Source organism: Urtica dioica, chromosome 4, assembly GCF_054948205.1.
Source record: "Urtica dioica subsp. dioica isolate 48M chromosome 4, U.dioica_male_clone48M_v1_H2, whole genome shotgun sequence".
Lineage (NCBI taxonomy): Eukaryota > Viridiplantae > Streptophyta > Magnoliopsida > Rosales > Urticaceae > Urtica > Urtica dioica.
In genome coordinates this window covers 9,039,594-9,064,114 of record NC_142759.1, presented here as the reverse complement: position 1 = coordinate 9,064,114, position 24,521 = coordinate 9,039,594, and the positions used below count along the sequence as shown (strand labels likewise).

Sequence of the window (24,521 nt, the reverse complement as noted above, 5' to 3'; positions counted from 1 at the left end):
CAAAATCAATAGCTCAACCGAGGAGAGATAGATTTCATAAAAGGGTGTGTGCGTGTGGTTTTCCAAACGGCTTTAATTTGTCCTCATCAACCTTTTCAAATGGCATTAGCAGAATAGTATAGCAACATAACCCAAAACCATAAACAGTCATCATACCAAAATACGCCACTATGTTGATGAACTAGAACCAAACCTAAGTTGTGAGGTAGGTAACACACAGATTACAAAACAGTGTATGTATATGTTCGTTGTGCCCTTATTGTACTGTAGCGGCGATCTGCGAGGGCTCTTCTTGTTGTCCGAGCTGCTTCTTCTTCTCCTCCTTAAGGATGACCTGCCTCGGCATCACGTCGACCAAGAAACTCCCACCATTCCAAGCCGTAGCAGAGACCTTGAGTATTTGGAAAACGACGTGTAGCCTGTACGACAAGAAGATCGGGACCGCGAGCCCCATGGTCGCCACCGTGAACAACCCCTGAAGCAAAATGTACATCAGCATCCGGTTTTGGTCTCCCATCACTCCGCTCAATCTCCACCACACGTTGTTCGCTTTCTGGGCTTTCTTCGAAAGTTCCCTGTCAATATCCATTATACTTAATATTTAACTATATTCATATGAACTAAGTAGGGCGCCGTAGCTGTTTAGCCAATTTCAAAACTTGATTTTAAGGAACTAGCCAACATTTTGTTGATTTTGGTAAATAAGTCCTTTACCAGAATTAACGTATATTTACCAATATTAACGCATGAAAATTTTAAGTGCAATCATGTTAATTATTATCTGATTAATGAAGCCACGTCACCAAATGTGGCTAGGTTTTAAACATGCTTAAAACGTTGACTAGATTGCAAATCCAACGTTCCAAGTGGGTTAGTCCGTGGGATTTTTGAACTAAGTATCCAGCGATCTAGTAAAAAAAAAAAAGGGGGACCTGTAAGAAGTCATGACTTCGGGGTCTCTGAGGAGTCTCTGGCGGCGCAGAACGTTGACGATGAGGAAGTAGAGGATTTGCCAGAGGGTGTAAGCGCACAAGGGTACGATGAAGAGCCACGTCCACAGGTATAACTTGTCTTCCACGTAAGGCCACGATGCCCTGTCAGAACTCCCTTGTGGGTGCATCGCTGCAAATGCCGCCGGGTCCCACCATCGAATCGTGAAGAATACTATTCCTGTAAATGTCAAAAACAATAAATCGAGTGTTTATAAAAACCGGAGATGATGGTGTTGGAAAACGCAGAGGCTAAATAGTTACAGAATCCTGATACTAGGTTCATATGCAAAGGGTGTGATAAAGTAATAAACGAATGATTTCTTCAGGGTTCAAATTTAGAGCAAGAACATCAAACAAGCTGTGAAAATAACTTACCAGGTAGGAGATGGATAAGAACGCTGACGAGTTTGTCGAGCGAGCTAAACACCAGACTACAACGCCAGACGATCAGTGCCCACGCCAACGGTCCCTACAGATTTCATTGATTACTCTTTCTTTTTCTAACGGAAAGTAAAGCATTACAGTTCCAAAATTGCAAGGAAAACGGAATATATGGGTGTGCTATGAAGGTACCTCGGCAAATGAAAAGCAGATCATGAAAAGCTTTTCGTTCCTCGGATACAGCGCGAGGTGCACCACAAAAATTGTGTTTGCGTAGTAACAGAAGTCCTAAACCAGAAGAAGAAGAAAAAGTGAGATTTCTACTTGTCATCTTTCAACTTCTTCCCAGTACTATAAAAACATATAAGAACAAAGAGTCTCCGATTCGATGTTAGAGACTGACTAACTAACGAACAAACTAATTAATAAGAAGTGAAAACAGAAGGGTTTATTATGTGATGACGTGATTCCGTTGCATCAGATATACCAAGAATGCAAGAGATACTATTCTTGTAACTTCTCTTTTTCTTTCTTTTTTGTTTTCTGGGAGTTATGATCAACTGAACTCTATTGAAAAATAGTATGTTGGAGAAACAGAACATTCAAGATCAAGAAATAGCAGAGGCTTACCAAGAGATAGTAATGCCATTTCTTGAAACGGTAATACATCCATCTCAGAGGGGCAAAGATGAAAAAAAACAAGCAATATACATAGCGTATATCTTGTGGTCCTGTTATAATGAACACCATAGCAAAACACCAAAAACAAAAAGAAAACCATCAGAAGCCGATTTGGGTCTTCGTTACTAAAATCACAACTTGAGATTAATTAATAACTCACTCGCTCCCAGAAGAAAGCAAAAACCTCCAAACGAGAGAACTCCGACAAAATGAGTCACCTGAGATATAGAGCATCATGTTACGCGCCCTAAATTCAATAAATCTGACGTGAAAACGATCAATGAAGAACACGGTAAAGAAATACCTTGGTGATGAACTGTTCATGTTCCTCGGCTTGCTTGGCGATCTTGACGGCCTGTTTGGAGATGATTTTCTTCGTCTGGGCAACTTTCTGTTAAACCACACAAACAAACGAGACGGCACATCAAGATTCCAACAAATGAGCAACACAACGGGCACGATTAGCCCTTGATTCGCTGTTTACCTGGGATTGGTCCATAATTCGCTGTTTCACTTGCTGAAACGAATCAGCGTTTGACTCTTCTGAGTTCTCTTCGGTCTTCGACATTGAGAGAGAGAGAGAGAGAGAGAGAGAGAGAGGAGATGGGTTTTCGCGTATGGAAGAATAGTTGCAGAGAGACAAGGAAAAGAGCGGGGTTTTAGAGAGAGAAGTGATTCGCTTCTTTCTTGTGTTTCCTTTTCGAAGTTCAAACCATGCGCAAAGTCGCCTTATAAAACTATAGGCGCTTCAGTATATTTCCCAATTGCTGATCTTTATTGGGATTCTTTATTACCAACTTCATCTTCATTAAAAACTCGGTGATTAACTTTCTGTTATCAGGGACTAAAATGGAATAATAATGAGTAAAATACTTGGACAATCTTTGAATTTCTTCTCTATTGAAATTTTTAGTATTAGTCCTTTCCAGATGTGTTGGGAACAACCAAGATCTTTTTTTTTTGTCCACATCATGCAGCTTTCGTCCTTGCAATGGTCTTACGACAAAGAATTTTTCGGGAATTATTATGTCTATTTTTACATAAATGATGTTTGAAAAAAAAAAGTTGAAAATTAATATTATTATTATAGGGTTCACGGAAAAAAAAAAAAAAAAAGTTATCCGTTTTAATGTTTGATGTCTAGCTTTTCACAAAAACTTAATTTTGTGCTTAGTCTGCTTGACGCCGCTAAAGATTGAGTCGTCAACTTAGGAGAGCGAGCCACTATCTATTTTCTAATTAGGTTAGATCTCTCTTTTCTATCAGTGTTTCAATCTATTTTATTCATTCTTTCACCGTGACATCAAGAATGTTGATCCTCTTTGGTATCGGCAGGCTTGTTAAGGCGTATATATGTAAGTGTGAATTTTTCTTTATGAGCGAAAATCTGCGGTGAATGTCAGATCTCTGTTATCAGTCATCTCGTGTTTTTTTTTTTTTTTTTTTTGTCGAAGTTTAGTATGATATATATTCAGATATTTTATTGGTCGAAAATTTATAAAAAAGCCTTATATAAATATGAATATTACGATTATGGCTTCTTTTTTTTTATAACTAAAATCATCCAAAATTATATTTTCACATCTATAATTTTATTGTTACAAAATCTTGTAAACTTACTCGAAATCTTATTTTTTTAATAATAAATTTGTCCCAAAATTCATTATCTTTTGAAATGTTTGTAGAGGTGAATAAGTTTGTTTAATGATTGATCTTGATTAAAAAAAAAAAAAACTTTTCCAAAAATGTAACTGAACGAACTAGGCCCGAGTTAACTTTTTTTTTTTTTGAACTAATTGAAAACACGATTTAAAAATACTTGGTCCACTTTTGACAGTTTATCAAAGCCAATAGATATATATACTTTTAAAATAACAAACAAATTCAAGACGTCATTCATGTTTTTCCATCCTAAAAATGCGTACTTGACCACGTCATTCACGAAAAGATTATACTCGCCTTAATGTCCTTCTGTAATATTCTGCGTTTCTGCCACGTGAGATACACGTGTCTATTTCTCCATGCCTCTTCTAATAAAGAACAGTGAAATTACGATAACAGGCATCCGCATCTACAAAATTCCACGCATGATCCCTCTTACATGGCGTGATGTCATTCGTGCCGTGTGCGTTCAGAAGATATCTGGGCAGTGATCAAGTGGTCCGCAACTCAAGGAACATAAATTAAAATAACGAAATTGCCCTTTGCTTCCGAAACAAGCCCGTTAAAAAGCCTAGGTCCTTTCAAAATTTTATGTTTTATCTATAAAAAGTGTTTTGAAACTTAAATAAAATTTTATTATTAATAATATATCATTTTAATTATTTTTATTTTGATTAAAAGTGTACTTTTATAATTTTATTTATTTTTAAAATGGTACTAGTTTTGACTTTTTGAGATCTAATCTAGGCCATTTTATTTTCAAGCTCAAACATGAACCTCTTAAGTTGATGGTTTGGTTTTAAAACTCTAGACCCGAGCTTCCGGTTAAAAAGATTCGAATATTATGTTTTAATTAATTTTTTTTATTACTAATGTATTATTTTATTTAAAAATTAATATTTAATTATTTTTAAATAATTTTAATTTTGGCTTTCTTAAAGTTCATGTTAAGCTCTTTTAATGTTCGGGTCCGACTCTTAACTCCGGGGGTCGTGGGCTTGGTTATGGGCTAAGTTCAGGATCATATTCTTTAAATTATGTTCGATCCGACTTTTTAGTAAAAGTGTTTAGGTCGGGTCCGAATCTCTCTTAGACTTGAAAAATGGTTTGATCAATCCAATCCATCTCATTCGACCCCTATATCTCCCGCAGTGCATTTACGTAATAGTTTTTGCCTTTATCTCTCGAGGCTTTTTTGAGACATTTACCTTTCGATCTAGTGAAATGGATAAACAAATCTAAAAATAGTCATTTTTTTTTTACCTTTTTATATATAAAAAAAAATTGGCAGTGATAAATTGTCAAATACATATGGGTCAAAGCGTCCAAAAAATTTAACCGTTTAACTTTTAATTATTTTGTTAAAAATAAAAAAAAAATATATATCAATAGTATGAAATGTGTTTATTTAAAATGCGCGATTTATCCCTTAAATTGATAAAAATATCAAACATTTCCCTTCAGTTTAATATAAATGACATATACCTCTCCTAAAAATATGTTATATCGCAAATACCTCTTTTCATTTATTTTTTATAAAAAAAAATTTAAACTTTCAAAATTATCCTTTATGAAAGTACTCTTTATTTTCTATATTACATATAAGAAAATTATATCATTTTTTTTTTATAAAAAATTAAAGATTTCTTTTATAAAGAGAGGTTTTGATTTTTTTTTAATAAAATAGTAAATAAATATTTATCTCATTAAGAGTATTTTGGGGGGTTCAAATTTTTTTATTATAAAAAAGAAACGAAAATGGTGATATTTGCGATATAATATATTTTTAGGGGTAGTCAATATCATTTACATTAAATTAAATGAAATGTTTGATATTTTTAGAAATGGAGTGAATAAATCTGACATTTTAATTTAACACAAAATATCTATTGATATTTTTTCAAATTTAAAAATGTTTGTTATCTTCCTGATTTTTTTTTTGCTCGGAATTATTTGATTGAATAGTTATAAATGAATATATGGTACATTTTAACTTTAATTATTATATATGCGCTTTTGAAAGAGGCAGCGGCAATTCAAAGAGAGACGAAAACGACAGAGTTGAGGTGACCCAAATCCAAACTTGTCAGCTCTTCTTACTCTTTCTTACCAATTAAACTCTTCTCCCTCGCTGTCCTGTCTCGCTGTTTTCATTTTTTAAACTTTCTTCTTCAATTCCTCTCTATCTCTCTCGGGTTCTTTATCCACGGCTTCGATCGGATAATTTCTAGGGCTTTCTGGTTCCGTTTTTATCGCTGCAGAGTTTTATTTCCTTGCTCCAGACCCCCAACTCTATCCGGTAAGTAATCTATGTTATTCTTTCCGCTACGCAATTTTGATTCGTTTGTTTACAAGACTGTCTAAAGTAGTACGATATAGAATATCCATTTCTAGTTGCTGCGATGTGTGTGTGTGTGTGTTGCGCGTCTGTTTTCTTTCTCCCCGTATTCTTGGGGTTTTTAATTTGGGATTGTGGCCTGATTTATATTTTGATTTTTTGAAGTTCAAGAAAATGTTGTCAAAATCTGATGCTGGGAAGAAGATTGGCGACGAATCAGGGAATGGGAGATTGTTGAATGAGATTGAAGCTATAAGCAAAGCCCTGTATCTCGACAAAAAGCCCCCTCGGAGCTTGATACCTCACTCTCCACCAACCAATAATAGGCTAAAGCTCGGCTCGAATCCCAAACACGCCGTCGAAGAACCTCCACAGAAGGAGAAGAAGTCCATATGGAACTGGAGACCCTTGAAGGCATTTTCCCACATCCGGAACCGAAGGTTCAACTGCTGTTTCTCTCTCCAAGTGCATTCGATCGAGGCGCTTCCCCCGGAGTTCGAGGGCCTCAGCCTCTGCGTGCATTGGAAGAGAAGGGACGGGGACATGGTCACGAGGCCCGTGAAGGTTCACAATGGCACCGCCGAGTTCGGAGAGAGGCTGAGTATAACATGCTCGGTTTACGGGAGCCGGAGCGGGCCCCACCACTCGGCCAAGTACGAGGCCAAGCACTTCTTGCTGTACGCTTCTGTGTACGGAGCGGTCGGTGTCGATTTGGGTAAGCATCGGAACGATCTCACGAAGTTGCTCCCCGTCACGCTCGAGGAGTTGGAGGAGGATAGGAGCTCGGGTAAATGGTCGACTAGCTATGACTTATCGGGCAAGGCCAAAGGCGCCGTGATGAATGTTAGTTTCAGTTATGGGGTCGTTGGGGATAATAAGGGTGGTAGTAATAGTAATAATAACGGTGGGCATGGAGGGAAGTATAGTGCTCCTGACTTGTCGAGCTTGAGACAAAACAATCTGAGTTTGGTCAGACCGGGGACGAAATTCGGTGTTGGTGTTGGTGATGGTAGGGTTGCTATGAGACGTGCAGATAGTCTTCCAAGCCCATCGAAACGGCAGTTCCGAGCCGCGTCTCGGTCTGTGGAGGACATTAAGGATCTTCATGAAGTATTGCCAGTGTCCGGGTCAGAACTTGCTAGCTCAGTTGACGTGCTGTATAAAAAACTTGACGAAAAAAGTTTGGATAAGGAAATGGATCACCAACCTGAGTTTCATGTGTTCACGGAGCTTCTGGACGGTGAAGAGCCACACTCCGACTTGGAGTCTGATACGGTGAAAACAAACGTAGATTATGGATGTGAAGATGATGACTTTTCTGTGATCGAACAGGGCGTTGAGTTGCCGTCAACGGAGCCGTTGAGGCCGGAGGAAGATGTTATGGGGACTGTGGAGGAGTATCCATTAGCTGGTCTTGATTTAGACTTTGACACCAGTACTCAGGTTGATTCTGAAGATGGCAATAATCTTTGTTCCAGGGAAGAAAAAGATAGCGCCAAGCTTTTATCCCAGGAAGAGAAAGATAGCGCCAAGCTTTTATCCCTGGAAGAGAAAGATAGCTGTACGAAATATGAGATTGCAATACCGTATTGTAGTTCTGAAGATGAGGTAAGCCCAAAGGAATTGCTGATGAAAGAGTTAGAGTTGGCTTTAAACAGTGTCTCAAATTTGGAGGCCGCTGCATCAGAATCTGCCGATGAGAATGACAACTACGAGGATACTAAATCGGACCATGGAATGAGCATGAATGCGATGTCCAATAGCGTTGATGATTTGGAATCTGTTGCGAACGACTTCTTAGACATGCTTGGGATGGATCGCAGTCCAACTGGCTTAAGTTCAGGGAGCGAGACTGATTCCCCACGAGGGCGTCTACTGAGACAATTTGAAAAAGATTCTCTCTCTGCGGGGTTTCCTTTATTTGGTTTCGACATGGAAACTGAAGACCAAGCAGGTTCTAGCTACAGTGATACAGCAGCGGGAATGGAGTGGAGAAGCTCAACCGAGGATCTCGAATTTTCGTCAATTATTCAGGCTGCTGAAGATGAACATCTGATAGCGAGTCAGGCCGAGAAGGGGAAAGTGAAGGCAAAGATGTTGGAAGACTTGGAGACAGAAGTGCTCATGCGCGAGTATGGTTTGAATGAGAGAGCTTTCGAGCATTCTCCGCCAAAGGGCTCTTCTGGCTTTGGGAGCCCAATTGATTTGCCTCCAGAACAGCCACTCGAGTTACCTCCTCTGGGAGACGGGGTAGGACCCTTTCTTCAGACGAAGAATGGAGGGTTTCTGCGATCTATGAATCCGTCGCTTTTCACGGCTGCCAAAAATGGTGGAAACTTGGTCATGCAGGTTTCTAGCCCTGTCGTTGTGCCTGCTGAAATGGGCTCTGCGATAATGGGCATATTGAAGCATTTGGCCTCTGCCGGAATCGAGAAGCTTTCAATGCAAGCGAATAAGTTGATGCCTTTGGAAGACATTACTGGTAAGACGATGCATCAACTAGCGTGTGAAGCCATGCCCAGTTTGGAAGGAGCTCACAGGTTTGTGAGCCTTGTTTTTTCGTCGTTTTAAGTTAGCCACTGAAATTTCATCACATCATGTGTTTGGTGGTAATCATATATTAATCTACTGTTGATTCCTCATCTGTTGCAGTGAACCTTTGTCGCAGTATGAACCACTGGCTGAGCTCGATAATTTTGAGGGCCAAGTTAATTTGAAGGACCGATCATCTGGACGGAGGTCTCGTAAGTCTACCTCAAGCTTAGTAGGAAATGAGATGGGCTCAGAGTTTGTGTCTCTAGACGATCTCGCTCCTCTGGCCATGGACAAGATTGAAGCGCTTTCAATCGAAGGTTTGAGGATACAGTCTGGAATGTGCGACGACGATGCACCTTCAAATATCAGTGCATGTCCTATAGGTGAGATTTCAGCCCTAAGTGGGTCGCGCGATTTGGAAGGAGCTGGTAGTTTGCAGTTGCTGGACAAAAAAGACGGTGCCGACGATGAAATCGAGGGATTGATGGATTTAACGCTGACCCTCGATGAATGGATGAGAATAGATTCTGGCGAGATCAGTGGCGAAGAAGATCAAATCAGCGAGCGTACTTCTAAAATCCTCGCTGCCCATCACGCTCACTCCTTGGACTTTGTCCGCGAAGGGACAAAAGGGGACCGAAGAAGAGGAGGCAAAGGCAGAAAGTGCGGCCTATTAGGGAACAACTTCACCATTGCTGTGATGGTTCAACTCCGAGATCCGATGCGAAACTACGAGCCCGTTGGAGCGCCTATGCTTTCTTTCATTCAAGTGGAGAGAGAGTTCATTCCGCCGAAGCCGAGAATATACAGCAAGGTCTCTGAGCTAGTTCGGAAGAGTAACGACGACGACGACGACGAAGAAGATGCGTCTGAGTCATCGGCGGACAAAAAAGAAGAGGAAGCACCAGAGGAGGAACAAGGAATTCCTCGGTACCGAATTACCGACGTTCATGTTGCGGGTCTGCAGCCCGAGCCTGAGCCCGAGCCTCAAAAAAGGAGGTTTTGGGGTCTCTGGGGAGCTGGGAAGCAGCAGCAGCAGCAGCAACAGTCCGGGTCCCGGTGGTTGGTCGCGAATGGAATGGGAAAATCAAATAAGAATCCTCTCTTGAAGTCAAAGGCTGCTCCGAAAATTAGTACCCCGTCAGCGACCACGAAAGTGCAACCGGGTGAAACTTTGTGGAGCATATCGTCTCGAGTTCATGGGACAGGAGCGAAATGGAAGGAATTGGCAGCGCTGAACCCGCACATACGGAACCCAAATGTCATATTCCCCAACGAGACTATCAGGTTGAGCTGAGTCGAGTTTTTGCGAGTCTGCTTGTGCTTTCTTTTCACTCATTGATTGGCTTCCATCCTGTGATTAAAGGTTTGGTAAATGGAATAAAATTGTATAAACATGATATGAGTTGTGTTTGATGGGATTGTATTCATGCCATTCACATGATCATCAAAATTTCATTGGTGATGCCATGACAAGTGTAGTTTGATCCTTTTTTTTTTTTTCTTTTCCTGTAAAAATCCGTATGGTTTTGCAATGCAGTGGTTTCTGGTGTAATTATCTTAGTTTTTGCTAAAGTAAAAATCCACATGGTTGGTCAAGTGTGGTTTCAGTTGTAATTAAATGAAGGAAATTCGTAATGGCGTGCTTGATAGAAAATGCAACTTCTGCAGCCTAAATTCCTATCACTTAGTTAATCTTGATTACGGGAGTGAGGGAAAATAAAAGGTGAGATATTTTCTTTGTGGGTTTAGCTAGTGTGAAATATTCTACGTGATTGATGATTTTCAAAGAAATGTGTATTTGATGATATCATTTAATAAGCACATCACAAACATACCTTCAAAACAGAGGCGAAGAAGCACACTTGTATAAAGAAAAGAAAAAAAAAAAAAAAAAAAGATAGAAAAATTGACGTTAATAATACCAAATGATTGTCACTTACAAAATATCACTCAAAGTCAAAACCTCAAATTTGACATAACTAGTACCCTCAAATATAATTTAAACAAAAAATATAAAATAAAACAATAATATTGATCATCAAAATTCCATTGGTGATGCTAAGACAATTGTAGTTTGGATCTTTCTTTTTTCCTGTAAAAAATATCCGTATGCTTTTGCAATGCAGTCAAGTATGGTTTCTCTAATTGCTATTTATTTTTCATTTTATTTTTTGTTGCTGTAAAAATCCACATGGTTGGTCAAAGTGTGGTATACTTGGTAGAAAATGTAATTTCTTCTGCAGCCTATTTTTGTGACTCGGCGGCGAGGATACCTTATTTTTGCGAGCACCTCTCGGCCGAGGAGTGGTCTTTTGACGATGATCTCATCTGAGACTCGGGCCCCCTTTGGTTGGGCTTGAGCAACATGGGCTCGGTTCGAGGAGTGGGTTTGCACTTTGTTTGACTTGCATGTTTCGGGATTTAACCGATGATTTTTGGCTCGGGGAATAGTTTTTCGCGTTAGAAAAACGACGCCATAACTGATATCATTCTTTCTCCCATAATCTCTTCCACTTCTGGACTAATATATTTGTCTTATTATTTTATCTTCAACCCTTGAATATCTTCCAATAATTATGATTCCCCTATTCATATCATGCCTACAATTACACACTGTGATTATAAGCATTTCTCAGGACCTTTTCTGGAAAATTCTGGTGTGATTACACACGGTGTGATTAATAAGATGTGGAACAAACAAAACTTTTTTGAATAGATGGAGAAAAGATTACTGGACTTGAACAATATTTGTAATCCTGTAATACAGAGAACCATTTTACAAACATATTTGCAATTCTTTTCAACGAAACAACTCTCCCGTTCTTACAAACCAGTCAGTAAGAACATACGAGTCATATATATATGGAGCCTGTCATACAAGTGTGTTTACACCTAAGACATTTCACATGTTTCTTGTCTTTCTAGGTCTTTCGAAGTTGTAAAACCAACAAAAAATCACTAAGAGCAAAAGCAAGAATCCCCGGCTAAAAGGTCTTCAAAAAGCAAAGTTCCTCACAGAGAGCTTTCAATAACTGCAGCTTCAATAGGAAATCACAGATAGGTTTCTGAGACCTTGACGAGCCAACAGATTACGAGTTCTAATGAATTAAATCCCCTCCAATCACCTAACTCCTATTTCTGAAATAGGCAAATGAATCATAAGAGGGAGAACAATCAATTATGGGAAATAGTCACAAAAGTTTCAGTTTAAACATTTTATAAGTGACAGCGTCCAAATTTCGAAAGAAAAACAAAAAAAAAATAAAAAATTGAAATTTCCTGAAAAGCATGTCCTATAGTACTTCTCAAAGACAACAGTAACACTGTTATGCAAGCTTAGAAGGAAGCTTAAAAACTTGTAACGCAATTTTTTAGATATTCGGAGTAGATGAGAATGTTATATAATGAACAAATTTTGTTTACCATGGGTAGTAACAGATGGTTCGTCCTCTAGTTGTCCCTCAGGCACATACTTCTGGAGGAACTCCGAAACCGTTCTCCAATACTCATCACCACCCGCCAACCAGGTATCCATGTGCATCCCGGTAGGAAATTCCACAAACTCGCATTGCTTGTTCCGAGAAGCCGCTTTTGCATACAGCATTTGCATATGGGCCGGTGGAATCATCTCATCTTGCAGGCCCGAAAGGAAAAGGATCGGCTGCTTGATCTGCAAAAGCGGCCCAATGTAAGACATGGTGGCCCCATAAATTCGGCTAGGGCTGTTTTGATTGAAATGAAATATTGGAAGGGTACATTGTAAATTACCAAAACCCATACAAAATACTGGACTAACAATGTTAATTTAAGTCTTACCTATTTGGTGGTTTTCACTATATTTTTTCATATGGATACCTGACTGGGAAGCGAAACTGACTAAACCCATTATTTTAACAGAGCAAATATAAGCATACTTGTGCTTTGTTGTTTGCACACATGCTAATGCCCATTGGAATAGGGTAGAGTTTATAATGGCGGTGTATGCCTGAACGAAGATCATTGCAATGAAATGCATATAAACGTGACCATAAAGTTCAACTTTTTATACTTGATACAATACATTCAGTAAACGAGATGTAATCTCACCTCTCCGACGACGTCAATGGTGCTCCATGGAGACTTTACAAGGAAATTGAGAACTTTCGGACCTTTAGCACCACTGCCTCCAATAAACCACTTCAGGAAAGGCAAAAGAACTCCGGCCATGTCCAAAATAGACGTAAAAGTGTTCTCTAGGATCAATGCAGAAACCTACAATGCAAAGACCGTTGCAAATTTGATATCCCCACAAACAAACAAAAAATCAAAGAGCAACTTTTACAACAACCAAAACTATATTGCAATAAAAAATGCTATGTTTGAGATAAATGAATGAATGAAGTGATCAAAGAAAAAGTGTGCATTGCGGATCATCGAGAAAAACTTTGAAAACGTTCTATTGAAAGTTTTATCAAATCCATTACATATTAGAAAACTGTACATTCATTCTTCAGTATGATTAGAGACACCGCGCAGTAAAGTGGCAGAAAGCTAGAGTGCCACGTAATAGGAAAACTGATAATCATGTAGAGCCAGTTGATGTATTATAATCCTAAACATAGAAACCAACTGCTTAAGCTTGTAACTAAAAAGTTGGTTAAATAATAGTAATATAGGGGTTTGTTCTTCTCGCAAAAAATAAATTATCCAAAAATATCTTCCGAGTAGAGGTGTGGGTCCTAATTCTTCACTTATGCAATGACGAGTCTTCACACAGCTCGACCTATTTTAATTCTGAATGGTGTTTTAGGGATACACATCTTTGGTAATTTAACGCATGTATATTTCCATCCTAATTCTTGGCTATATCGTTTGGGACTTTAGGGTGCCATTCGGTGTTGTGACTCCCATTTCGTAATATAAGGAATACCTGCACCAATAAAGTGGACAAAGCTCTAGCAGTGTGAATGAACTAACCACTTTCAATTCGCACGTGTTGATTTTGTTATCTGCACTAATAATCGTGTTTGACGGGTCGGATTAGGGGCCTCTAATCCTAACATTCTGGAATAAAACCCTAAGCGAAATCTTTAATCAGAATCCAAAGTTCCAACATGTGTCTCAACCTCAGCCAGCTCTGTATTCCAATAAATCCAAGCCTAGACGAGCCTCGCTTCTCTAAATCCCCGTTCACCAATCTAACAAACAGTCACTACCTACTAAGCATATAGAAACGAGTCACCTTATCGGGGTTGTTTTTGGCGACCACGGCTCCAACAGCGCCGCCGAGCGATCTTCCAAAGACAACGATCCTGGACACATCGATGTCAGTCCTCTGATACAGATGATCCAACGCTGCCTAACACACAAGAAGACCAACCAACACACATATAAGGAAGGAACACGCCGCAAGCCACAACAAGCACATCCTCAATGACACAAAGCAAAGCACCTGAGCATCACTGGTGATCCCGTGCTGAGAGGGACTCCCTTCACTAGCTCCATAACTATCCAAACAAAAGCAATAATCGCAGATTCAAAAACACACACACACACACACACACACACATATAAACAGAGATAGAGAGAGAGAGACAATACCCTCGGTACGACAGCATGAAGACATTGCAGCGCAGCCTCTGCAGCATAATCCGGACCATCTCGAGACGGTGGGCGATATCTGCAGCGAAATTAGTCACTTCAGTAACAACAACAAGAAAAAGTCACTCGATCGATCGACTAATCAACATAGAGAGAGAGGTAGTACTTCCGGCGTTTTCCTGGAAGAACAGGAGCGTAGGACCTGGACAGAGAGAGAAAGAACAAGAGCGAAGATCAGATCTAGAAATGAGAGAGAGAGAGAGAGAGAGATTCTGGGAGAGACCTTGGTGGTCGGGGAAGAGCTTGATGAACCAGGCGTGGAGGCGAACGCCGTCGTGAGAGCGGAGCCAGACGTCTTGGAAGTGGAGGCGGAGGCGGGAGGGGTCGAAGGGGTAGGACTTGGTGAGACCGGGGAGGACCGGCACGTAGACGAGCTTCTCCTGCAGCGCCACCAGCACCGCCATTCCCGCCACCACCAAACCTCCGACGCCGTACACCAGAGCGTTCACGTACCATCCCATCGCCGCCACCGCTTTCCCAATCCTACCTATTCCTCTCTTATTCCCTCGCTCTCCTCCCGCCTTCTTTATTGCTTCTTCCCAGCAAATTACCAAACACAATGGATCACATGTCCTATTTATTTAATCATCTTTACTCCCTTGTTTATTGATTTATTAGTTTGGTAAAGTACTCTTCATCTTCCTTCACAAATAAGAAATACTCTTGATCTCCATACCAATTAAATTTCTATACCCCTCACTATAATATATGCATGTTTATATATATAAAAAACAAAAACAAAACAAAATTATAGATTTCCATTCTTGACATAGCATACCATTTATTAATTTTTTTTAAGAATTCATATTATAAACATGTAAATAATGGTAATAAGGTCAAAGAAAAACAATATAGCCATTGATGCTACTGTCGGAATTCTGAAATGTGTTGAATTATCTCGAAATAAAATTTTATAAAATAATTTAAAAAATGATTTTTTTTTCAATTTTCAAATTTATTTTGATGATTTTCTACAATTTTTGATGGACTACGATGGTTTTCAGTGGACTTTGATGTCTTCTCCCAAATTATGCGTCATAAAAAAGCTCAAGGGTAGTGGTGCATGAAGTTCGACTCTTTCATAACGAGTCACGAGTATGACAAGATACCGTTTGACCACTACGTATTTGTCAAATGGTATATCGATGAGGACCTAATTGATTTGATATTGTATGTTACAATTGAAGATAATGGATTTGCGAAAAAGATAGTTGGCCAGAAGATTTCTTGCGCTCGAAATCACGAAAGATGTGTATATCACATGAATAATACGTCCCGTAAGTTATTGCAAGATTCGGTATGAGCAAAGCCAAGGTAGTGTTTTCTCTACTTGTTACTAACTTTAAACTTATACAAGTGCGTGAAGAGTAGATATACTTATATTGCAATTACTTAGGATTTGCAAGGAAGCTTTGTTGATGAGAAAATTTCTAGAAGAGTTGGGTTTGAAGCAAGAGAAGTATGTTGTCCAGAGTGCTAGTTGAAAACTATTTCACCTCTCGAAGAACTTCAAATTTCATTCGATATCCAATTCATTGGTGTGAGATTCCCAATAGATTCATAACGTACTTGAAACAAATCAATTGCACATTAAAAAGGTGCACACCAATGAAAATGGTCCGACATGATGGTGGGGACTTTTCCGAAAGAAAAACTTAAAACATGTAACGGGCTTGCAAGAGCCAATGCGATGAGTTGATTTTTTTTTTTTGTCATCTTTGTTTACGATGATTTATAAGCAGCCTACGAGTCTTGTAATTTTTTACCCTCGTCTTGATAGTTTTCCGAGCTAAAATTAGTCGTTGCCGTATTTGATTTTGCTTAGACTATTGTTTTTCTTGTGCGTACTTTTTGTTTGCTTTGGTTTATGTACTCTGGGAGAGCATGATTTTTCTAACACCTTTCAGAATGCGATACCTAATCTGTTTCTTTTGCTCAGTTCATAACAACGCCTCACATGTTTTAGCGTTTAAGCTTCTGCCAATCAGTTTTACGCTGTAAGGCAATCCCAATCTGGATTGGTGTGCATAAAACACATACATATATAATTATAATTTATTTACTATAATCAGTGAAACAAAATTAGCTTATATTAATTATATCTAAAAATATCAATATATGGACAAGTATATAATACTACCAGGAAGGAATCTATTTGAGGGAAACAAAAATGCTTCTCTCCCCGCTAAAGAAAGCAGAGTAATACATAACAAGCTAGGAAAATTTCAGAGATAAATATGTAATTATTTGTTAGAATGAATTAATTGAATATCTAACAAAGGTTGGGCTGCACCAAGTAAAAGATATACGGTCTTTGATGCCTTTTCCGAAACAGCATCAGAAGATGAGATAGTTTTGCATAAATCGACACGTCCATGCAATCTTCCCGGCTTCAATTTTTCAGCCGAACAAAGCTTAGAACTTCACCGCTTCTTCAACTGACATTACAGACGACGACGAAATGTCATATTCTGTACTCTGATTCTGAGCCTTCGTAGTATGTTTCTATTCAGGAACTTCACTGAAACAGAGAATACTTTATAACTCCAGATTGAAAAATCACACCAGTGAGTCACAAAGCCAGGAAAAAAAAAAAAAAAAAAAAAAAAAACTCACATTTGAGAGTCAAAGCTTCAAATCGATCTTCTCGGACCATTTGAAGATGTCGGAGTAAATGCGATCCCCGCCGAGCTCGTCCCCGGCGGCGCCGGCGGCCACTCTGATGACGTCCTCGATCAGCGCGAAGTTGCCCATGATGTCGACGTGGGCCCCGCTCTGGGTGCCGCGGCCTTCTAGAAGGTTGGCGGGCGGGGCATGGTCGTACTCCCTGACGTAGGTCCGGATCCCGGACGGGTTGAAACGGGTTTTTCCGCGCCAGGCTTTAGCGCACATGAATCCCGAGCTGAGGACGGGGACGGTCTCGTCTCCGTCGGCCGAGAACACGCCGCCTTTCAGGCACGAGTCCTCGCCCGACCCCTCCGCCGATGCGTCGATCTGGAACGGAATGTAACACTCCGACGGGGGAGTTTCTTTGTAAACGTACGCCCTCTCCGTCGGAATTCCCACTCCGTACATCGAATATATCTCCATATCCGGGGCATTTGGCAATCTGCAAGAAAAAAAATAAATTTTTTTTATTTTATGCTAAAGAGGGTTGTGATCTTTTTTCTTTTGAAAAGTTAAATTGGTCTTTGGGATATCAATGTCTCTTTTCTTGAGTTTTTATAAAATGATACATTTTTGTGTTTCAATTTTGAAGCCAGGTTTTAGATTTAGAACTCCTGGAATGATAAATGGCATCCCGTTCGAGTGTGTTTATAATAAGTTGTGCTAAATTAATCTTTAGCACAACTCTTCAAACCTTCCAGGTATATTATAAAACATGTGTTTTGCATATGAAGCAAACCATCAAAGAAACTTGGAAACAGACCAGCTTATCGAAAATTGCACTTCGAATGCCTGCAGAAATGACTAACTACAGAGATATGACAATCTACTTACGTCGTTTCTAAGGGATTTGACCAGTATTTGTAGTGCTTGTATTTCGGGTCTTCCAAATCGTCGGCAATTCCGTGCGAAAAATGAGCACTTCCACGCGCCATCAATTTGGGAGCTACAAATTCAAGCAGTTCCACTACTTCTCCAGCGGTGTAAGCCTTGAAATCTGCAACAGCTTTGACACCTCCAACGCCCATTTCATGGTACTCTGTCCAAACATCGCAGCTCGTGTTTTCAAGGTTATTGCCCTTAACAGCATCCTGGCAATCAACTACTTGACATGAAAATCCACTATTTGCATACAAAAACTACAATCTCATCATCTCTCTGATTCGATTCTAACCATTTGTCATTATGCATAGATTAAATTTAAGCAAAGAAAAAAAAAAGTACCCTAAAATTGATCCTCTCGATGGAAGAAGAATGCCTGACAGCCACATCTTTCCCAAACGATATCATTCTCCCATAGTTTGCTCCCTTGGCAAAACTCTCATTCCCAGTCCTAATTTGGCCTCCGGAAACTGTGTCGGTGTTCTTCTGCTTCTTAGCGCTACAGTTCTGATAGCCTTCTGGGGACCAATCAAGCCCACCCCAGATAGTGTCACCGCCTTTCGGTATCATCGACATGGTTGAATCCCACGTTCGAGTCATCCGCATCATATGCTGCAATGTCTGAAGACCAAACACATCCTTGTCTAAAACACCCGGAGCAAAGGACCTGTAAAAATGATCGCAAGAGCATCAGCAAAAAAAAAAAAAAAAAAGTAACAAAATTGACGGGTAAACTAACTGGTTTCTAATGAATAAAAAATCAAAACCTAGCAACAGCGATATCCTTGGCTTCAACCGAGAAGAGGCCCGAGACTGCTTTTGGAACGCCTAGAAAGGGTCCGCCGATGTTCACCACGGATTTAATGTGCTTAGCGCACCAATCTGATCCTCCTCCGCCGCCCATCGGCGCTGGTGCCTCGACCCACTTCATGAAGTGCAAAAAGTAGAGCACACCCATTGAGTGAGGAATTACAACCACCTTTTTCCCGGCATTTGTAGACACCATCAGCTCTATATTGCTTTTTATCCTGCTCAAAGTCTGGTCTCTGACCTAACCAAATTCAAATTATAAACACCGGGACATTAGTACGAAGACCGTGTCGCGAGGAAACAACAAAATATGTCGATACGCTACATTTTTTTTTTTCGCGTGAACTTTTCCTTCAATAGGCGGTGAGTTGTTATGGGAGGAACACCATTGGGAAAACCAATTATTAACTTCACAATACCTCGGTGTTTTGAAAGGATAATCTCCAGTCATATGAAGCCATATACATGGTTTTCTCTTCATATCCAATGCGAGCCAAGTTAGCGATTAAAACGGCCCACACAAAATAACCGGGCGCAAAGTAATCAGCTGCGACAAGGCCCGACACAGGCCTAACCCTTATACCTGAACGGTCCATCCCAGTTTCATTGTCCAGAGACATATGTTCTGCCCAGCATAAAGGCCTATAGATTTATTCAATCAATTATTAAAAATAAAAGGAAAGTTAGCTTGGCATAAGACTTAAATCATAAAACAATATGATGAATGTATGCACAATATAGAACAAGTACCCTGAGTTTGACATGAACAAAAAATTTAGCTAAACTGCTATACAAAAGAGGCCAGACATCTTTTTAGGTAGTGAAGGGAATATTTGGCCATAAAAAAGTTTGATCTCAATAAAGATGTCAAACCAGAATGGTATATATTCAATTTTCTAATCATCTGATATCGTAATTAATGGATTACAAAAAAAAAAAAATTAAATAAATAAAATTAAGCAATGCATAGAACTTGGAACGATTAATTAATCTGTCTCAGTTTCCTTGCATTTCTTTGAATACACTTTACAGGCTCAACAATCCTTATTTGCATATCACTGCCGCTATCGACCGAATCAAACAACCTCGTCCAGATCCAAAACCAATCGCAAAGTCACAGAGAAGAGCATTGAACAAACGGTAGTTCCTAAAAAAGAAAAAAAAGAAAAAGAAAAAGAGAGATACCTTTTGTAGAGCTCGCCGAAAGTGCCGCCCCAGAGGCGCTTGCGGAAGAGGCCGTCGGCGCAGTGGTGGCCCTCCCAGAGCTCGAGGCCGCCGGTGACGATGCCGGGGACGAAGACGACGGGGTGCCTGGCGGCGAGGCCTTCCTTCCGGAGCTTGAGCCCCGGCGGGTCCGGCAGCGGCCCGGTGATTGCCTCCGTGACGTACTGCGGGAACGACGCCGGCATTGCGTTGAACAGAAACAGCAGCGCCCACCACGCCGAGCACACGCACCCGATCGCCCAGCAGCAACCGTCCACGCACGACCTCCCACTCCGACTCCGACTCCGATTCCGATTCCGATTCCTATTCTCATCTTCCTCTTCTCTCCGCGGCTCTTCTCCGTTGCTGATCTCCTCTTCTCCTCTCTGCTTCCCCTTCCTCCGCCGCAGAAACGACATCGTCCGCCGCGATGCTGGTCACAGCGTGCGAGAGAGAGAGAGAGAGAGAGAGAGAGAAATGATAGATATATATCTAGTTTTTCTTTTTATTTTTCTTTTTCTATTCTGATTGAGGGAATATAGATAGTTGAATGACGGAATAGTCACCGCCGGGGTTATGTGTCTTTCTTTTGGCTGTTTGTGTCGTTGGTCATCTGCGGAGAGCGAGAGAAAAAGAGAGAGGAGAATAAGGGACTGGAAGGTTGTAGATCTGGTGACGTGGGTCCCACGTGTGTTCGCCAACGACACGTGGCCTCATTACGTCGCGGGTGGTTTGGCGCTGCATTGCAAAGTGACGTGTTGGCCGTTTCGCTCCGTCGTCCGTTATTTATTTATTTATTATTATTGGGATGTATCTGACGGTGGTGTGTAATATGTGTAGGAGTGACGTGGATCTCGGAGGGAATCGAATGGCGTTTCTGCTTTCCTTTTTTGTCGTTTCTTGTATTTTTCTAACTGAACGACGTTTAAACCGATGCAAAACAACATGTCGCAAATGGCTTAAATGTCCGATTTATTTTTATTTTTTTCCCCTTTCGTATTTTTCTCATATTAGCATAGAAATTAATTTTTTTTTTTTTATAAAATTTTGCATAGAAATTAACATTCATATAAAAACTATTAGGGATTAAATACTTGTAAAATACATAACACAATAATAAATATTCTCTTTAACTCCAGATTCAGACAGATAATTGACATATATAAAAAAATTGAAACAAAAAAATATATATATCGACGATATAAATACCTGTTGTTTTCGTTTTTATATACTTAAATACTCAATTTTTTTACGGCGTAAATACTTAATGTATACTTTTATTGTCACTGTTGGTACTCGATCCGTTAAGTATAAAAAACGTTAATAATGGACGATTAGGATTCATTGGAAATATTAAATCGTGGTTAACTAATTTAAAGTTAATCATAATTAAGTTTTATTTTATTTTATTTTCCTTTTTATATTTAACATCAAATTCTCATATTTAGCTTTTATCCATTAAAAATATAAAATTAAGCTCTAATATTATATATCGTAACTCATAATCAAAATACAAGCATTTGTATTTTTTTTTTAAAGAATCCATAAATTCGTCGAACATGGCAGAACACGAACCGGACGAGAATGGCGATGAAGAAAAATTTCATCTCGAAGAGGAAGAGTACCAAGATGATGGTGAGCATGAAGAAGACCTTCGTAACACCACCCAAACGAAAAATTGGTGGTCTGTGGTGACAAAAGTTTGTAACAACGATGAAGCTCTTGATGAGGAATATGATGGAGTCTGAGATGAGAGCGATCTGGATAGCATTCGTAGTGACGATGCCGAGCAGATGACAAAGAAGAGTAAGAGAGAGTACAATCGTCGTTCAAATCCAGGTGATTTCAAGTTCAAAGTTCAAACTAGGTATGGAATTTCCAACCATGGATTATTTGAAGCATGTGTTAAGAGAAAAATTCATAAGGGATGATAAAGAGTTCAAGTATGTGGTGAATGATCAAATCAGAATTAGAGCTATATGTAAAGGAAAAGGATGCGATTGAATTCTTTACGCAAAAATTATGAACTCGGACAAGAAGACTGTGAGGGTAAATACATTGATCAACAAACATGTTAATGGAATTGTGTTTAACAATAAGCTTGTGACTGCTCCATGGTTAGCCAAGCATTTTCAAGACCATTTCAGACTTAATCCAAACATATGGATTGCCAAAGTTTCAGAGACATGACGGCTAGTGTTAAATTCGGCTATGTTTCGGCTTGGATCTTCTACAGGGCCAAGAAACGAGCTAAAGAAATGCTAGAGGGGACCGTCATAGATCAATATGCCATCCTTGATGACTATTGCAGAAAATTGACTTCTATAAATCCTCGTATGTAAATTGTTATGTAAATTGTTTAAATTAAAGTTGTGTAGATTGTTGAGCTAACTTAATGTTGTGTAAATTGTTGAGACTGTTACAGGCACCACTGCACTACTCAAAACATCTCTTGTTAATGGACATATAGTGTTTGAGATAGGTTATATCTGTTTGAAAGCTTGTTAAGAAGGATTCAACAAGGGATGTAGGCCTTTATTTGGATTTGATGGATTTTCTTGAAATTGTAAAGGAATGTTGTTGGCTACCATTCGTATTGACGCCAACAACTCACAATTTCCAATTGCATGGGTCGCCATTGAGAAAGAAAACACATCAAGTTGGACATGATTTATGGAGCTCATACGTGAAGATTTGGACATTCAGAATACAAGCAGGTTCACTATGATGCGTGGCAGGCAAAAGGGTTTCGAGAAGGCATTAGGAGATAGGTGCTGAGATCAGATTCAGATTCTGTGTAAGACATCTTCATGCTAATTTCAAGAAAGATCATAGTGGGCTAATGTTGAAACAAATGTTATGGAACTGTGCACGGGCGACCACAATAGCAAATTTTAATAGAAGAATGCTAGAGCTTAAGGAAGATGATGTCAAGGCTCATGAATGGCTTCTAAAGAAAGATCTAAGAGAATGGAGCAAGTCACATTTCAGGGTCAATGTTAAGTGTGATATACTGCTAAACAACCTATGTGAAAGCTTTAACTATGTAATCATGCCACGAGAGACAAGGCAATTGTTACCCTTCTTGAGAAGATCCGATTCTGGATTATGTGCCGCTTTGTCAACAAAAGACGTGAGGTACACAAATGGAAACATACAATTGGTAAGAGGATTTTGACAGTGATCGAGAAGCATAAGGGAGCAGTTAAGTATTGTCAGTCAACTTTAGCGGGTAATGGTAAGTTTCAAGAAACTTTTCTTGGAGCTGAGCAGTTTGATGTAGACCTACGAGCCAAGACATTAACTTTGTAGAGGCTTTGAATTGAGTGGGATACCTGGTGCACATGCACTTGCTTGTATTTGATCAAGTGGTTTAGAAGTCATTGACTTCATTGATGATTGGAACAAGCAAGAAGCGTATGCGGCAGCTTACAACGGAATTATTAAGCTTATGAAAAGTACCGACAAGCAGCCACAACCAGGACTACACCCCATTCTGCCACCACCAGTCCAAACACTTTTTGGAAGATCGAAAAAGAAGAGGAACATGGGCAATGATGAGCCACCACCTCCTAATTCCGAGCATGCTACAAAGTAATCCAGAAAGTGACAAGTCAATCGCTGCAACAAGTGCAAGCAAACAAGACGCTCCAAATGACATGTCATAATCTTGCTGCTGAACAAGTTTTTAAACTGAAATAAATTTATGATTGAAATGAATTTATGAATTGAAATGAAGTTCTAATTGAAATAAATTTATGAATTGAAATAAATTTTACGGATTGTTAACAGGCACAACTACCAAAAAAAAGAGGATGACCTGCGAAGAGTAATCCTACTCAAGAGACAATCAAGAGAAAAAGACGGAGGTAGAAACAATTACAAAAAGATTTTACAGTTACGACGACGATTGTTCAGAAGCCATTTCATCAATTTTGTAACTTAGACTAGAGAAAAAGCATAAGAGCACGAACAAGTAGAAAACATTATTTATGAATTTGGGAATTTAGGGTGGTTGAGATAAAAGCTTCGACAATGTCTTATATTAATGAGTAAGGAATAAAAACAAATTGTTTAATTATTTTTTTTTGTTTTTTTTTTTTAATTTTAAAACAAGTTACGATTTTTAATTGTCTTCAACATCCTATCCTTCTACATGTTATTCCGTTTTGATTTAATAGACCGAGTACCAACGGCGTCAATGAAAGTAAACATTAGGTATTTACACCGTAAAAAAATAGAGTAAGTGTATAAAAACGAAAATAATAGGTATATATGCCGCCAATACCTCAAAAATAATTATCTAAATTTCGACAAACTAATATTTTACATTTTATTTGGAGAGTGGTTTCATTTTCACTAATAAAAATCCATTAGAGATTATAAAAATTATAAGCACTCAATACTTGTTCTTTTCTCTATTTGACTTTCTTTTTAAATTATTTGAGTTGTTTTTTCCTCTCCCCTTTCTCTCATCTTTCTTTTGTTTTCAAGGTGTATGTTTTTAAAAAAACAAACCAATACCTTTCTTTACAAGCCTATAATAGTATATTTCCCTCCAACAATAAAGAACACAAAAATAACCACGAGAAAATTCAACAATTAATACGTATGATCATCAACAGACGAGAAAGATATTTTGTTTTATCGTCTAAAATCAGAGAATGAATACAAAATTTCATTAACCTAAAAAAAGATCACAACTTGATTTATATGCCGAAAACATA

At 39.1% G+C, this 24,521-nt stretch overlaps 4 protein-coding genes across 6 annotated transcripts; 1 reads left to right on the top strand and 3 right to left on the bottom strand.

Annotated features, from left to right (window-relative positions):
- Positions 1 to 9: 9 nt before the first annotated feature.
- Positions 10 to 2,898, bottom strand: LOC149400140 (glycerophosphocholine acyltransferase 1-like). Its single transcript, XM_089613374.1, has 8 exons — positions 2,539 to 2,898; positions 2,359 to 2,445; positions 2,215 to 2,272; positions 2,004 to 2,104; positions 1,566 to 1,661; positions 1,368 to 1,461; positions 933 to 1,170; positions 10 to 575 (listed from the first exon to the last, which is right to left on the bottom strand). The coding sequence occupies exons 1-8, from the start codon at positions 2,620 to 2,622 to the stop codon at positions 257 to 259; spliced, it is 1,077 nt and encodes a 358-aa protein (XP_089469500.1). The 5' UTR covers positions 2,623 to 2,898; the 3' UTR covers positions 10 to 256.
- A 2,835-nt stretch (positions 2,899 to 5,733) lies between these two features.
- LOC149400139 (EEIG1/EHBP1 protein amino-terminal domain protein) lies at positions 5,734 to 10,266 on the top strand. 2 transcript variants are annotated; one of them, XM_089611917.1, is made up of 3 exons: positions 5,734 to 6,015; positions 6,226 to 8,594; positions 8,707 to 10,266. In XM_089611917.1, exons 2-3 carry the CDS (start codon positions 6,229 to 6,231, stop codon positions 9,884 to 9,886), a joined length of 3,546 nt encoding a protein of 1,181 aa, XP_089468043.1. In that variant the 5' UTR covers positions 5,734 to 6,015; positions 6,226 to 6,228; the 3' UTR covers positions 9,887 to 10,266. The 2 variants fall into 2 exon arrangements, with proteins under 2 accessions (XP_089468043.1, XP_089468045.1); XM_089611919.1 differs by having other exon boundaries at positions 6,220 to 8,594.
- A 1,041-nt stretch (positions 10,267 to 11,307) lies between these two features.
- WAV2 (alpha/beta-Hydrolases superfamily protein) lies at positions 11,308 to 14,868 on the bottom strand. The gene is made up of 8 exons (XM_089613023.1): positions 14,456 to 14,868; positions 14,339 to 14,374; positions 14,173 to 14,251; positions 14,024 to 14,078; positions 13,814 to 13,930; positions 12,679 to 12,843; positions 12,016 to 12,262; positions 11,308 to 11,730 (listed from the first exon to the last, which is right to left on the bottom strand). Exons 1-8 carry the CDS (start codon positions 14,691 to 14,693, stop codon positions 11,714 to 11,716), a joined length of 954 nt encoding a protein of 317 aa, XP_089469149.1. The 5' UTR covers positions 14,694 to 14,868; the 3' UTR covers positions 11,308 to 11,713.
- Positions 14,869 to 16,310: 1,442 nt separating this feature from the next.
- Positions 16,311 to 20,531, bottom strand: LOC149400137 (phospholipid:diacylglycerol acyltransferase 1-like). Of its 2 annotated transcripts, none has more exons than XM_089612143.1 (7): positions 19,777 to 20,531; positions 19,011 to 19,233; positions 18,549 to 18,832; positions 18,124 to 18,448; positions 17,734 to 17,990; positions 16,849 to 17,341; positions 16,311 to 16,753 (listed from the first exon to the last, which is right to left on the bottom strand). In XM_089612143.1, exons 1-6 carry the CDS (start codon positions 20,211 to 20,213, stop codon positions 16,858 to 16,860), a joined length of 2,010 nt encoding a protein of 669 aa, XP_089468269.1. In that variant the 5' UTR covers positions 20,214 to 20,531; the 3' UTR covers positions 16,311 to 16,753; positions 16,849 to 16,857. The 2 variants fall into 2 exon arrangements, with proteins under 2 accessions (XP_089468269.1, XP_089468270.1); XM_089612144.1 differs by having other exon boundaries at positions 19,175 to 19,233.
- Positions 20,532 to 24,521: the final 3,990 nt, after the last annotated feature.